At 44.5% G+C, this 14,582-nt stretch overlaps 1 protein-coding gene across 8 annotated transcripts in view; it reads right to left on the bottom strand.

Annotated features, from left to right (window-relative positions):
* Positions 1 to 1,402: 1,402 nt before the first annotated feature.
* iqsec1b (IQ motif and Sec7 domain ArfGEF 1b) overlaps positions 1,403 to 14,582 on the bottom strand; it is a 179,545-nt gene continuing 166,365 nt past the window's right edge. For 7 of the 8 annotated variants that reach the window (XM_048253904.1, XM_048253905.1, XM_048253909.1 and 4 more), the window contains 8 exons: positions 13,760 to 13,899; positions 12,169 to 12,198; positions 11,865 to 11,990; positions 11,373 to 11,472; positions 10,689 to 10,850; positions 9,615 to 9,791; positions 7,754 to 7,803; positions 1,403 to 5,978 (listed from right to left, as the gene is read on the bottom strand). In XM_048253904.1, coding sequence (XP_048109861.1) covers positions 5,355 to 5,978; positions 7,754 to 7,803; positions 9,615 to 9,791; positions 10,689 to 10,850; positions 11,373 to 11,472; positions 11,865 to 11,990; positions 12,169 to 12,198; positions 13,760 to 13,899 — 1,409 coding nt within the window. In that variant the 3' untranslated portion in view covers positions 1,403 to 5,354. The remainder of the gene's footprint in view (positions 5,979 to 7,753; positions 7,804 to 9,614; positions 9,792 to 10,688; positions 10,851 to 11,372; positions 11,473 to 11,864; positions 11,991 to 12,168; positions 12,199 to 13,759; positions 13,900 to 14,582) is intronic. The other variant, XM_048253910.1, reaches the window with a different exon arrangement.

The following is a 14,582-nucleotide window of genomic DNA, read 5'->3' as shown; positions in this document are numbered from 1 at the left end:
AGTAATGACGTCTACTTGGAATTAGACATTCTCTGGTAACACCAAAGATTGTTAAGGCGGAGCAACACGACTCATGCAGTTTACTTTTGTCCACTAGATGTCAATCTTTATCTAAAAATAACGATAACTACTAAAATATTACAAAAGAATGAGTAGCAGCATACATTACAAATGTCATGAACGAGTTAAGTGGAGCGTGGATTGGTTTGTGAACTAAAATTCGTTTATATTATTCCATTTTCTTTTTTTAAATTAGGTGCTAGCAGAGCCCTCTGCGTCTATTAGACATTCTCTGGTGCTAGCTGCCTCTGCTATTTGCCTACATTATGATGGACAGGTTACTCAAGCACGTTCATTCTTAAGTGAAGGTTGCTGACTAGGTAATAGGCTAATCTAAGTATGCCTATGACAGCTATCTACATTGTATTTTCTTTCTGGGCATTTACATGTGGAGGACTTCAAAAGCATAATGTTTAATTATGATCATCTCATTCTTATTCCTAAGAATCCTAGTCCTAGTCTACAGTGGTGCAGTTTGCACTTCCAAAATGGGCTCCTGGGATGCTTCTGAGTGTTGTGTTGGGCCTGGGATAAATTTAGCTTTGACCAAAGAGCAGCCAGACAAAATGGCAGTGACAGGTGCTCTCTCTCTCCCTCACACACACACACACTTAACCTGTCTTGAGTCAGACAGGAGTACTAGCCTATAATAACTGTTACATTTACCTCTCATACAACTCCTTGTCAATTACTCACAGGGCATTTACCTATTCAATTAAACTAAGATGTAATGGTATAGGACTTGGCCACACAGACTGCAGGGGTGTTGGAAAACAAGATGCCATCTAGGGCAGGGATGCTTAGGGCCTCCCTCTGAGCAATCAGACATATAAGCCTCTTCAATCTCCCAGCAGGCCAGCTGAGACAGACACATGACTCAGTCTAGCCACAAAGCCATGCGGTGCACTCCCCCATACAATATCTCCCTCTCTAGAGATGGCTGATAGAGATTTCCAGAAGCTGACCTTGGGCCAGTCCACTGACAAATGGAAAGACAATGACACTTTGTCAGTTTCAAGAGACTCTGTGTGTGTGTGTGTAAGTGCGCCCGCGCCTATTTTTGTGAGTGAGACAAACAAGAGGAGAATCTTCTTAACTGAGGAATGTATTAGCCATGTTATCTGACACAAAACCTGAGATCAGTCACTGAAAACCATGATATCTAATTATACATGGTGATGTATAATTATTAACCAGCAGTAACCACAGAACACTCCCGTTGGATCTCCTGGTTCACCAGCATCCAATCTTCATTCAATTGCAATAATTTGCTGTAATGAAGAACAACATGCCAGTAACAGACATTTCAGTTCTCTCAGAAAGACTGACACCAGACCGTGCATACAGTATATCATTTTTATTTAGTCTTCTCAACATGGTCACAGTTTTTAGGTGGTACATCAACAGGGTCTTGTTGTCTACTTTAGAAACAGAATGCCTATTAAAATGAAAGTCTTCCTCTCCTCCCTGTTGTCGTAAATATAAAATGAGCTGTGGGCGAGAGAATAGGAGTATTTCAGGACAATAGTGGGGAGAAGCCGTGGTTATGTAACAGTCTGGTTGTTTCAGAGCTACTGCAGATCCTATAACAATTTTGGTACAACTGGTTGCAGAAGACATTATGCCGATAGTAGTCCTCAAGGGGGGGGGATCCGTTGTAATAGTTGACATAGAATACTAATATATTACACACTATACAGTATACACACATTTTGAAACACATTCCCACCCTTTCAGTGGCCCTCCTGAAACCTTAGTATCCTTTCCTTGAGATGTTTGTCAACTTATATACATGAGGACAGTCTTCATCACGCATATACATAAGTGCATCGATGGTCTTAATTTACAAATGAGTAAACGAGTGAGTTACATGCTCAAAGCAACATAATGCCTAATATGGAGGAACAAGCATATGACACTTAAGAAAAAGTTGACAGACAAACATAAAATACAAACAGAAAACAGGTTGAGGAGAGGACAAAAAAATAGAAGTTACATTTCATTGAATTTACAGTTAACCCAGAAGAGATATAGGCAGCAATTGCATGCACAGCTTTGAAAATTATGGTTTGAACTGTACAAGACACCACAGCATGTGTGCCTTATCACACAAAATAAACAAAAACATTTCCTGAAAGTATTGGTTAGAACGCTGAAGAAAATCAAACCAACAAATATTTAGGATACTTTATTTGTCCCAAAATGACATATTTCAGACATAATCTATTGAATTCCTTTCATGAGTACTTCCTGTTTGATAATAATAGTTAATAATTACAGTTTCTTCATTCAACATGGATTACAAATTGATTGTGTAAACATAAATGATTGGAGATTCTAGATACTCTACATAATTTACTGACTATGCCTTTAGATATACCTGATCTACTGTATGAGTTTAATTCATTCTGGTTAAGTAGCAAAGATTTAATTTGTGTGGTCAGCCATAAATTATGGTGACCACAAATCCATTTGATTGCTGCATACTTGTGCATTTCTAGTAGACTGTTATATTGTCAGGACTGACTGAAGTCTGCATCAATTCACTGATATGAAAGTCATTGCTATGTAACTAATCTGGCTGGCACAAACACACTAATGAAGAGAACCTCGTTCAGTGAGTGCTACAGCAGGATCAAAATCCCAAGTTGTGTCCTCATTTGCAATGAACAACTCAATCAAAGACTTCAGAACGGTGGAAAGTCTACTAGTCTTTTTAATATTACCACTCAATTTCAACAATAGTCCACTGTAACACTGATATAGTTGTGGGAATATACAATATTTAGAGAAGAGTATTACAATATAATGTTACATGCAAGAGTACTTTCTTTGACATTCCTCGTCATTTCTGCGAAGAGCCGGTTCTGCAAAACCGGAAGCGATCCTCGCAGGTCACTGAGACAAACATGTTATGGGGTAAGGAACAGCAACAGACACCAGACACCAACCAGAATAAAACATATTGCACAAACAAATCTGTAAAAAAAGAAGCAAAAAAATGAAATAAGATATATCAAAGAAAATCTCAGGAAAACACTAAAACTGGTCCCGGTAAAATGACCAGGGGACTAATTTTAGTCGCGGATCACTATACATAAAGTGAAAATTCATAAGGTGAAACAAGTGGTGTTTGTGACACATCACCTGATAAGTTCATAAACAATATCACTCCATATCTATACCCAGGGAGCTGATGCTCTGGCCTAAATCTGGCCCGACTTAGGCGTGGATGCACTCCAGAGGATCAAGATCAGATATAGTCCACTGTGAGTTGCAATCAGGGACATCAGTCCTCTATATGAGCCTCAATGAGAGAACCTGCAAAAGAAGGTCCACATCAACTTTACTTATGTTTTAAATATATTCAAAAGGTGAAATGCAGTCTGTACACTATTAGAAAATACCATTACATTTACACCCTATTGGGTCTAGTGTACTGTACACCACATCGCTGTTCTTTTCTACAACAAAGTGAAAGGCATTCAGAGGGGCATTAGAGGGGCTCTATGGACAGAGGTGATCCTTGGATGCACTAAAAACATCGCTTGGGACACAGTGAATTCAGGGAACATGGAGGGCAAACTCAGCCAGCTGAGAAAGTCAACTTCAGGCTAGAAAATCTGAAATGTAAAGGAAAGTCATGAATTTTTTTCTTTTGGTGGAGGTGTATGTGTTTGTGTGTGGGAGGGGGGCACAGTCTTCATGCTTCTCATCCTTGTCTGAGGTCTCACACACACACATAGGAAAAAGAAAAAAGGGACAAAAGCATGGGCCACCACACACCCTTCTCCGCTTTTCAGCAAAATAAACGCTAATGCTATCGCCAAGATAGCCTCCAAAATCACACCATCTTTCAACCATATACATCATCTCTTTAATGTACAGTATTCAATTTGTTTTTTCTTTATATATTTGTTTCTAAAAAAATAGGTTAAAAAAATAAAACCGTGGTGCACAGACAGCTGAAACTGCTGTGTCACTGACCAACAAGTGGAGACTTAACCACATGCTCCCCTCCCCCCACACAATCACCCACTGGATCCCCAGCCCTTAGCCACCAATGTCCCTGTCTGTGAGCTTTCTTTCCCGACATACTACTGACGCTGAAATGGGTGGTACTGGTGGATGGGACGTGGTCAGCAGACCTTCATTTTAGATTATTCCAAGAGTGGAGAGTGATTCTAAGGCAACCAAGGATTGTCCAGGTCACTGAACTGCTTACTCTAGAATGTCATTTCCACTGTAGTGGAATCTATGTGTCTTACTTTCTAAGGGTTTAACACTACAGCTCAGCTCCAGCCATTTGAATATTTTGCTCTATAACAATAATAACTGTTGATAATATTATCATCATTATTCTACAAAATACTATATGCACGATATACACAAAGCAAGTCTCTTTTTTTAAAACTAAATCAGTTACTGCTTGGATAGTTGGCACATTTATGACTGCTCACAGAGATTACAGAGAATTCTGGTCTACAGCTACATTAAACACTGGAACACCTACATATTGTAACCAATTTTCATTCAACATCTTCTCTCACGTCATGTCCCCTTCACTGCCACCGTTTTAAAAATCACCCTTAAATAAGGATTCTGAAAAAAAAAAAAAAACTAGTACTCAATATATTTGATAATGCTTTTAAGAAGCCCCAATACGTCATTAATTACAAGAGAAACAGTTGCCATGGTCTTTGTGCATGCTGCTGCTGTATTTGTTTTAATGTTGTCGTCACCATTGGTGTTTGTAGTTGTTCATCAAGGAGAGGCGAGATGTCTATTTTCACTAGTGAAACAGCTTCTAGAGGATGAGCGTCGAGAGAGTTTGGAGAAAAACAGTCACATTAGCTTAGCTCGGTACGCTACAGAGTCTGAGGCGCTGGGCTGTGGAGGCGGAGGGCCCGCTGGGCTCGAAACAGCCTTCACAAAAGTCCTGACGCAGGTAGCTGTGCCTCGCCGACGAGGTGGCCGCACCTGATGAAAGAAAATCCAGTCTGGTCAAGAGGTCATTGGTGTCCACGCAAGAAAAGGAAAAAAAAATAACACTTCCCAGTGGGTCATCTATTTTCTTTTTCCTCTGGTCAGCAGCCAGGAAAACCTCTTTCTCTCACTCACACACACCCACACGTGTGTGCACCATCGAGTGTGTGCTCATCTTAACTGCTGCCAGTTGTCCTCTGCCAGGAACAGTCCCAGAGGAATTTGTGTGTGTGTGTATGTGTGTCTTTGAAGTTATGTGTGTGTGTGTGTGTGTGTATTTCTGTGTGTGGAGCAGGCTTCCTTTCTCTTTACACCACAGTGCTGATTCCGCTGTGCTTGGGTTTGGTGGAGGTCGGTGGTGGGGCGGTGGCTGGCGGCTGGCCGTGGTGATGCGGTGCATGCTGGGAGTGCGGGGCGTGGTGCGGGTGGGGTGGATGGGGCGGGTGGGGCGCGTGCCCGTGGGGCGGATGCGAGGGCGGGTGCGGGGGGTGCCCGTGGGCAGAGGCGGAGGAGGGCGGCGGGGGCTGGTGGTACTGATGCGGCGTGTGCTGCAGGTGGGCCGGCGGGTGGTAGTGGTGGTGGTGGTGGTACGGCGGCGGGTTCTGCTGCTGCTGCAGGTGGCAGAACTGGCCGTGGTGCGCGGCGGCGGCCGCGTGCATCTGCGCCTGCGTCTCCGTGACCACGCCCACGGGCACGTCGCGCGCCGTGTGGTGCAGGTTGGACGGGTGGGGCGTGTGCGAGATGAGCGTGGGGTGGCCCGGCGCCGGACCGGGGGGCTGGGGCGGCAGCGGGGACTTGCCCCGCTTGGTGCCGAAAAGGGAGCCCAGCAGGGAGGAGGAGTTGGGGAGGGAGGAGTGGGCGCTGCTGCGCGATGGGCAGTCACGGCTGGACGTGGGTCTCCGGCGGATGTGCGGACTGCTAATGATGGAGCCCTGTGTGGGAGAGAGCACACTCACGTCACACCACGTCACAAAAACCCACTCTCACTCTCAGCGTTGTGCATATGCCAGTGATGGTCAGTGTGCAGTGTGTTCATGAGTTCCTGTTTGTTTATCTGGCTTGTTCATTTAGAAACTCTGTGCTAATGAGTCCTCTTGACCTTGAGTCAAGGGCACCACTTCCTGTCCTGCCGTGAGGTACTGTAGCACACACACACACACACACACACACACGCACACGCACACGTCTGTGGTTTATTCTTTGCGGCACTGATGTCACCCTGTGTGTGTGTGTGTTTCTTCTAGACTAATGACAGTTTTAATTGGGTGGTTCAAGCATCTAAGCTTTCACAGCATTAAATTAGCTTCAAAAACACAATAGGCAGACAAAACATAAAATACATAAACACCATTTATAACCTACAACTAAAAATATGATATACAATTATTATGTTTATTATTAATTTAAAGGGTAAACATTAATGTAAAGGGTAACCATGTGCATCCATTATTTTTCCCGCCATGTCATTAACCATCATGTTAAACATGTTGTGAATGTGTAAACTTGAATGTGAACGTGTTAACACTGCAAAACGAGAGAAACATACAGACATGACAAAAACAAGTAGTGAGTACAACAGTGAGTGTGTGTTTTCTTTCCCTGTTTTTCAAATGAATGAGGCAGACTCTGGATAGCCATGCAAGACATGCAGAAGCTGAGAACAGGCAAGAGTCCCTCCACGGTTAGTCGGTATGTGAATTATAGGCTGCAGACTCCCTTTTTCAGGACGTTAATGAGACTCAGAGACAGGGCCTCTCCTTCGTCTAATTACTGCTTTGGAGCCCAGCAAAATGGGGAGTGGGCTGAGGAGGAAGGCTTAGCCTTGATTAAAGCTAGATAGGGCTACACCAGTGAAACGTGCTGATCCTCGGCCCACTCTCTGTCGAGTTTGGCGGTGATGAATATATCTATCTGGAGAAAGTCCTGATTTGGGGCATTTTTTTACTGTTGAGGCTGCTCTGCTCCGACCTCTGGTGTAGTAGGCAGGTGGGGTTGGGGGTGGGGCTGGGGTTGGGTGAAGAGGGGGGACGTGAGGGAGGAGGAGACCAAGGTAGGAGAGAATCTTGAGTGATGCTGACTTTGAACATCTCAACACAACTCATGCCACTCTCAACACACACACACGCACATGCACGTGTACACACAAATGCACGTGCGCACACACACACACACATCTATGACTTAATAACAGGGACCGCAGGCTTTCACTTGCACAGTCACAGTAACAAGTGAAACTCAAAGAAGATGAATAAATAGTACAAAAACAGAAGGCAAAAATAACTAAAAGCCAACCACACCAACAACAAGAGCAAAGGAGTATGTTTAAAATATCCTCGAGCCAGCTCACACAATGCATAGGATGTGAGTTTCAGGTTATTGGTTAAGTACATGCTGGCCAAAGTGAACAAGAAATGGGAAGTGGGGGCACAGGGCACATACAAGAACCCCCCCTCTCCCTTCTAAACACCAACACAAGCCGTGTGTGTCATTTCATACCAGGCAGCAAAGGCATGCACAAGAATCCACACCAGCATTGAGAAACCACACTGGGACCAGACAGATGGTTATACCAGATCAAAGCAAAAGAAACAGAAAGACAGCATGGCAAATAACACTAAAAAAAGAAGACGGGGTTTCAAAGGGCACATCATCAGCATCAGCACCAGAGGAAATGGTCTGGACACGACTGGCCTTCTACTGTACTTACTTCCATATTGCTGTCTAGCGATCCTGCACTGCTTCTGCGGCCACGCTTGCCTGCCCAGGACATGCAATACCAAAGGTTAGAGAGACGTTTACAACACACCAGCTTTCTCTGAACAGAGAGGGGGTGGGGGAGGGGGGGTGAACCAAGATAGGAGCTCCTATCTACCAGATACTGACTGTCAGCCTCTACCACTCCCAGCAGACCAGAGAGGGGGATTGGGGATTGAGGAGAGTGGAGAGGAGAGAAGACAGGATCTAGCCAGGCGAATCAGGAGGAAGAGGAAGAGGAGCAGGCAGCTATGAGATCACATCATCAAATGCACTGCTGCTCCTACCGCGGCAGTCTAGAGAGCCTATACTCAAGGGTGAGAGAGAGAGAGGAGAGACTAGCTTTGCTACGGAAAGAACCTCTGTCCAAAACTGGCAGGATGCCTTGGGAGACCCATCTAAACTTTAGAGTGTGAGACAGGTGGGCTTGGACAAGAATAATAAAATCCAGAGTGTAGTCCAAGACACCTCAGAGTATATGAGGGAGTATTTTTATCACCTCAGCGAGTAAATCAAATATGTATTTTTATCATTATGTAGTATGTGAGCATAAAGCATAAATCATGGTAAAGCTTAAGTGCACAGATATGATTAAACTCTACAGTTGAGACACCCCAAAACAATTAGATGCAAGTAAAATAGTGGGTGGAATATGCAGGAGAGTCTGGAGGATTCACAGTGGAGATTGTGATGTTGAATAACATGGCCTAACTGGCTTGATGTGTGATCCATATCTACTGTATTTAGGCGATCAAAAATTTTCATAGAGAGAGTATTATCATCTCTTTGGAACACTGTCAGTAGAGTAATCTCAAAAGCAATCTGCGCTCCTGATTTCAACCCGAGGAAGATAACGGCTTTCCCAGCAGCAGATATGACCGAGCAGAATGCTGTGTGCAGTGCAAGACAAAGGATTTGAAAGAAGCATTTTGAAAACTCTTTAAATCTAACCCTAATCTGTAATTACAGCATATGTGGGAGAGAGTGAAATCTGATAACAATTAGCATAATTGATTCACAAATTAAACATCATTTAGTAATTAAGTTGATCGATTTTCATATATTCTTTTCTGGCAGTACGAGTGCCTCCCAATTAGTTGCCTGAAACAAATCTGCATTTTTAGCCGTCTCAAATCCCATGTGTCATATTATCAAACACATCTACACAAAGTGAAACTGAACTCATCACAGGATTCATAAAATTGGATTAAAAAAACAAGGCCAGCTGAGTTGTCAAGCGTCTCATTCATACTTAGATAGAACATCAGTCTGATAACAGAATTTCATTCATCAGTGAAATAAAAAAAAGAAACAACCGACACCGACATTCACCCTGCCTCTAAGCTCCAAGAGGACAAAATCCATTTTGAGCTGCATCAAAAGGCTGCATCAAAAGGCAATTTCCTTGTGAACAATACTGATCGGAGAATTTTTGTCCGCTTCATGTATATTCATGGAAAACTGTGCCTCACAAGTGGGCATTACCTACTTCAGACACTTGAGCCCAGCTTATGGAATACATTTGACAATGCACTCAAAGCTTCACTCAAAGAGACACTCAGACTAAGAACAGTGAGACTTTATGTCATGATTGAGGTCAGCATCATGCCAGGAGGAGGGACACAGTAGCAGAGCACAGCTGGAAAGAGGCTATGTTAGCCCACTACATTAACTTAAGAGTGGCTGGATGCTAGAGGGATCTATCCTAGGGACTGGATGCTTTTTAAGGTGGAGCTGCTATTGAGGAGACTGCATCTAAACCTAACAAGAGAAAGAAGCCTGTGTCTGCGACACTGACAACCTTGAAGTCTCACCTGCGTCGGAGAGGTCACGCAGCGAGCTACTGAGCGCGCTCCGTTTCAGCCCCTCCCCCATGGCGTAGCTGTCGTCGAGGCTGGCGCGGCTCAGGTTGCCGTTGCCCGCCTCCTTCTTCAGGCCGGAGCTCTGCGACATGCTGGGCCGCACCACGCCCTTCTGTTTCTCCAGCTCGGCTGCACACAGACACAACACACCCACGTCAGTCACACGCCAGCAGCAGCAGCAGCAGCACACACACACAAAGACAAAACACATAAACAACACAGTGCTGCTTACTGCATGATGAAGAACCACGTTCAGAAACATCAGTTACAATTACGCACAATTATCCACCACACACTTCTGTGTCTCCAAATTAGCTTTGAAGAGTAAAGACATTCTCTCAGTCCCTGTTTCTGTCTCTCCCTCTCTCTTCCACACACACACACACACACACACAGTATACAAAGGGGTATGAGAAATATTTCTTTTGTGTTCTAAGCCCCTGGAGCATGTTGAGGCTGTAGCTCCTGCTCTCTTGTGGTTATGAGATTTCACTACCTTTCATTCCCTAAACCCTCCTATGCCCTCATCTGTATTCCCATGCCTGCAGAACATCGCCATTCAAAGATTTAGATACACATGTACAAAGATAATTCTACATCTGCTCAAAATTGTTTGTCACATGAGCAATAGATGAAGACAGGCATTCTCTTCTTCAACGTACTCTACATTGAGATAAAAGTCTACATACATATACACTACAGTTTACATTATATGATATATTTTTTAGATTACTTTTATCATGAAATGTTGGTGTGAAAGCAGGATCACAGTGTGCTGTACAAAAAGACAAGAAGTTAACGCCAACAGTCTCACTCAGTTTCTTGAAAACAAACGAAAAAGAAACTTCTAGCACTTTCGTTTAAATCTTTACAACTTTAAATCAGCGCTGTGGGCTGTGTGATAGAATGGGCAGCAGCCCATCACCTGTGGGAGGAGGAGATTTATGAGGGTTATGAACGCTTGGGGGAGGAGTTGGGGTGAGTAGGGGATCCAAAAAAAAAAAAAAAAAAGGTCCATTGGCTCACATTCGATGCGGTATTTCTCCATTTCCTGCACCTCTGCGATGGACTCCCTCAGGTCGTCGGTGAACTTCTTGCGGTCCTGTGGGTTGGGCGCGTTGAAGTTGATGAGGACTTTGATGTCGGCGCCTGGGATGGCGGAGGTGAGCCGGATGCCGTTGGGGTAATCTGTAAAACAGGGGGAGGCGGGCCGCAGCTTAGCATGAGGCAGATTCCACAGTCTCCACTCACATGTGTGGAGAGAGACGGCCACAGGCGAGACACACGGGCTGGTGTTTTAGTTGTTTATTTTTTTTTTAGCAACCTCCCTCTAAACACTGCTGGGGAGAGTAATAAGAGCATAAGCAATCAGAAGTGTTGTGAACACGGGAGGAAATGGATGCTTGAGGGCATGTTCTTGTTTTTTTTTTGCTTGTCTTCAGAAAGAGTTGTGTATTCTGATATGTAGAAGGATCTACTACTTGTATGCTTAATGTTATTATTAATATTTACAATATATATATATTTTTTTTACATTTTCATACAGGATTTACCTTAAGAAATTTAAATGTGGTTGGCGCAATATATAATATCTTCAATACATGCCTTTTTTATTGGCCCAGCTGGTATGACCATCAGCAGAAGGTTTTTTAGTGATATGTCTGTCAACTGTTTAAAGCTGAAGTGGAAAATACATTGAGAATCACTTACACTGATTTTCAAAGAGCAGCACCTGCATCCCATACAGGGAGAAAGATTGCCTAAAGCTGTACGTCACCGAGTTCTTCTTCTTCTGGAAAATCTTGGTGACCTAGATCAGAGAGGGAAGGTAACCATTTTAGGACCACCATCTGGCATTGTTTACTGTGAGGAAAACTGCATGGTTAGCTACCCCTAAAACAGTCAGGAGGAGATGCCGCAGTGCCAGCCAGACACATGGGCATGGGGTGCTGTTCTTCTGTGTGTGTGTGTGTGTGTGTGTGTGTGTGTTTGAGTGTTTTGTGTGAGTTGATGTATTTGCATGCACATGTTGTATGGGTTTATATGCGTGCAGTTCTGGTGGCTATGTGTGTGTAAGTGCATGTCTATATATCTGTGTCTGTGTGTGTGTGTGTGTGTGTGTGTGTGTGTGTGTGTGTGTGTGTGTGTGTGTGGGCATCACATATGTGTGTACTGTATGTGTGTGTGTGCGTGTGCACGTACCACTAGCAGATCGTTGAACAGAAAGATCTCTCTCTGGTGGAGGCCCAGCTTCTGTGGTTTGTTGGGGTCGGGCACCTCGAACAGTCGACAGTAACACACCAGTCGGCGGTGAGGCTGGGACAGCACCTGGAGCCACACACACACACACACACACACACACACACACACACACACACACACACAGCATGAAGAGGACATCTCACTCAACCACACTGAACGATTCCATTGGGTCCTTGTGTAAATGAACACAGAAATAGGTTTTCAAACAGAATAGAGTAATTAAAGAAGGGGGTCTGGTACTTACACATCCAAGGCCATGGTGCAGAGATCCGATCTGAGAGAGAAGCAGAGAGAGAGAAGAGAGAGAGAGAGAGAGAGAGAGAGAGAGGGAGAGAGGTAGGTGAATAAAAGAAAGAGCAGGGGATGGGGAGCGATGGATGGAAATATGAGGATAGAAAACAGAAAGGTTCTGTCTGTGTAGGTAGTGGTACAAGTTTGGTGTGTGTGTGTGTATGATCCTTATGTGCAATTTGTGTAAGCATGTATTTATTTTTACATGCGCTTGTGTGTAATTTGTGTTCATATCAATTTGGGATTTTTGTGTGCATGGTAGCACAAACCCACAGATACATCTTTTTGATCATTTGTATTCATTTATGCATGTGTATACCTGTGTTCCTGTTCCTGTGTTCCAATGCTTGTGCGTGTACATGGATGTGTTTACTTGTTTAGACGTGTGTGTGTTGTATAAGTATAGATGTGTGTGTGTGTGCGTAGGTGTGTGCTATCCATCTTCTGTGTGCCATGCTGAGTGGGTTGTGAGGTAGGTTAATGAGAACAGAAGCTCTCTATCTCTCTCTCTCTCGCTCTGTCTGTGTGTGTGTGTGTGTGTGTGGTGAGGGGGGCAGGGCAGGATGGGGTCTCAGCACAGCTAGAGAAACCCAATTACTGCAGTCAACAAAGCCCCCACTGCAGGCCAGGCACCAGGGATATACACAGCCAGCACCCAGCAGCGTGCCCACTGCACTGCGCGTCTCTCTCTGTCCCTCTCTCTCTCACTCTCTGTCTCTCTCGCTCTCTCTCTCTTTCTCTCAGAAAGCCTACTAGTCAATGTTCCACATCATAATGCCTGCTGTAACTTTAGGTGAGAAGCTCTACTATGGATCCAAGCTGTTAGAGATCATTAGGCGAGCCCACTCTCACACGGTTCCCTGCCTCAGACCTCTTCCATCTGGCTGCCTCGCTCACTCCCCTGCAGGCCAGTCTTCTCTCATCATCGCTCCTTGCTCCAGGTTGTTGTTGTTGTTGTTGTTGGTGGTGGTGTTGTTTTCCCTCACTCTACCACTATCAATACATTTCCTTTTGTTTTTCCATTCAATCATCCGAGTGTCACCTGCAGAGGACACGCTCTGACTGAGGCCTGGAGCTATGGGTGTCCTCGCGCTGGACAAATGAGTCACTGAGATAGCCCAGGCCACCATGGATGGTGCTCCTGACAAAGTGTGTGTGTGTGTGTGTGTGTGTGCGTGTGTGTGTGTGTATGTGTGCATGCATGTGTGCGTGCGTGCGTGCGTGCAAGTCAGAGTTGGATATTTTCACTATAAAAGGAGTATAGTCTTCTTACATAAGTTTACAAATGTTGGTACAGTATTTTGGGGAGAAACACCAGAGGAATGACTCAAAGTCCTGTATTAACATTGGGAATGAGTTGTGTTTGAGTTAACAAGAGACAAACAGTCCTGAATGCGTGGGTGTTTGTGTGTGACAAGCTGGTTATATGGGTTGATGGCTGTTTTGGGTGAGTGATGAAGGACACTGAAGCGTGTATGTTTAAAAGACGGGGGTCTGAGTGGATGTGAGAGAGCAGCACAAAGCACTGCTGATGTGCTCCTCACCGGCTTCTTGCCCACTATGAGCTTCTCCACCTTCTGCACCTGGGACACGTGGTCCTCATTGGTCTTCAGCTCCCGCTTCCGGATTCGCTCGTAGATGCCGATCAGCATCTCACGCGGGATGTCCTCACCATCGTCCACACCTTAGAACACCCAACACACATACAATTTGATATTTTGTTTTTGATTCCACAAGTCAAGTTTCATCAGGAAAACAAATGTAACTAGTGCAACATATTGAAGCGTTTTATCATTTATATCATCATGGGTGAACAATCAAGCATAGAGATACACACACACATACAGGCACAGACACCCACACCCACACACACAGACACACACAGACACACACACACACACACACACACACACACACACACACACACACACACACACACAGCCATACACACACACAGATAGAAAGAGCCAAATCAGAGAAATTATTTTTCCACTCATGCCTTCACTGGTCAATTCTGATTTCTAATTAACATCGCTCCAATAGACAGGGAAATGAATCCGCCTAACTATGCGCTTTTCATAAACGCACAGCGCAATCTCAGACATAAACACACAGCCCCGTAACAGTCAGAGGGGGGACGGGACGGGACGGGACAAAATATTAGCTTTGCCTCAATTGTCATGCTGGCCCATGACTTGCAAAAACGGCTCCTATCTCAGTGAGAGCGGCCATTTATCAACCCAATGCATGTGCGTGAAATGCAATTAGACCTTCTTCAAGCATGGGCCTCTAGTGCCATGACATATCTCTGAGCATCGATCTGAGAGGAAATGGGCATTTTTCTCTGCTGTAATTTGAATATAACAG

The sequence above is a fragment of the Alosa alosa genome, chromosome 10 (assembly GCF_017589495.1).
Source record: "Alosa alosa isolate M-15738 ecotype Scorff River chromosome 10, AALO_Geno_1.1, whole genome shotgun sequence".
NCBI classification, from domain to species: Eukaryota; Metazoa; Chordata; class Actinopteri; order Clupeiformes; family Clupeidae; genus Alosa; species Alosa alosa.
The sequence above is the reverse complement of the archived record's forward strand: the minus strand, read 5'-3'. Positions and strand labels throughout refer to the sequence as shown.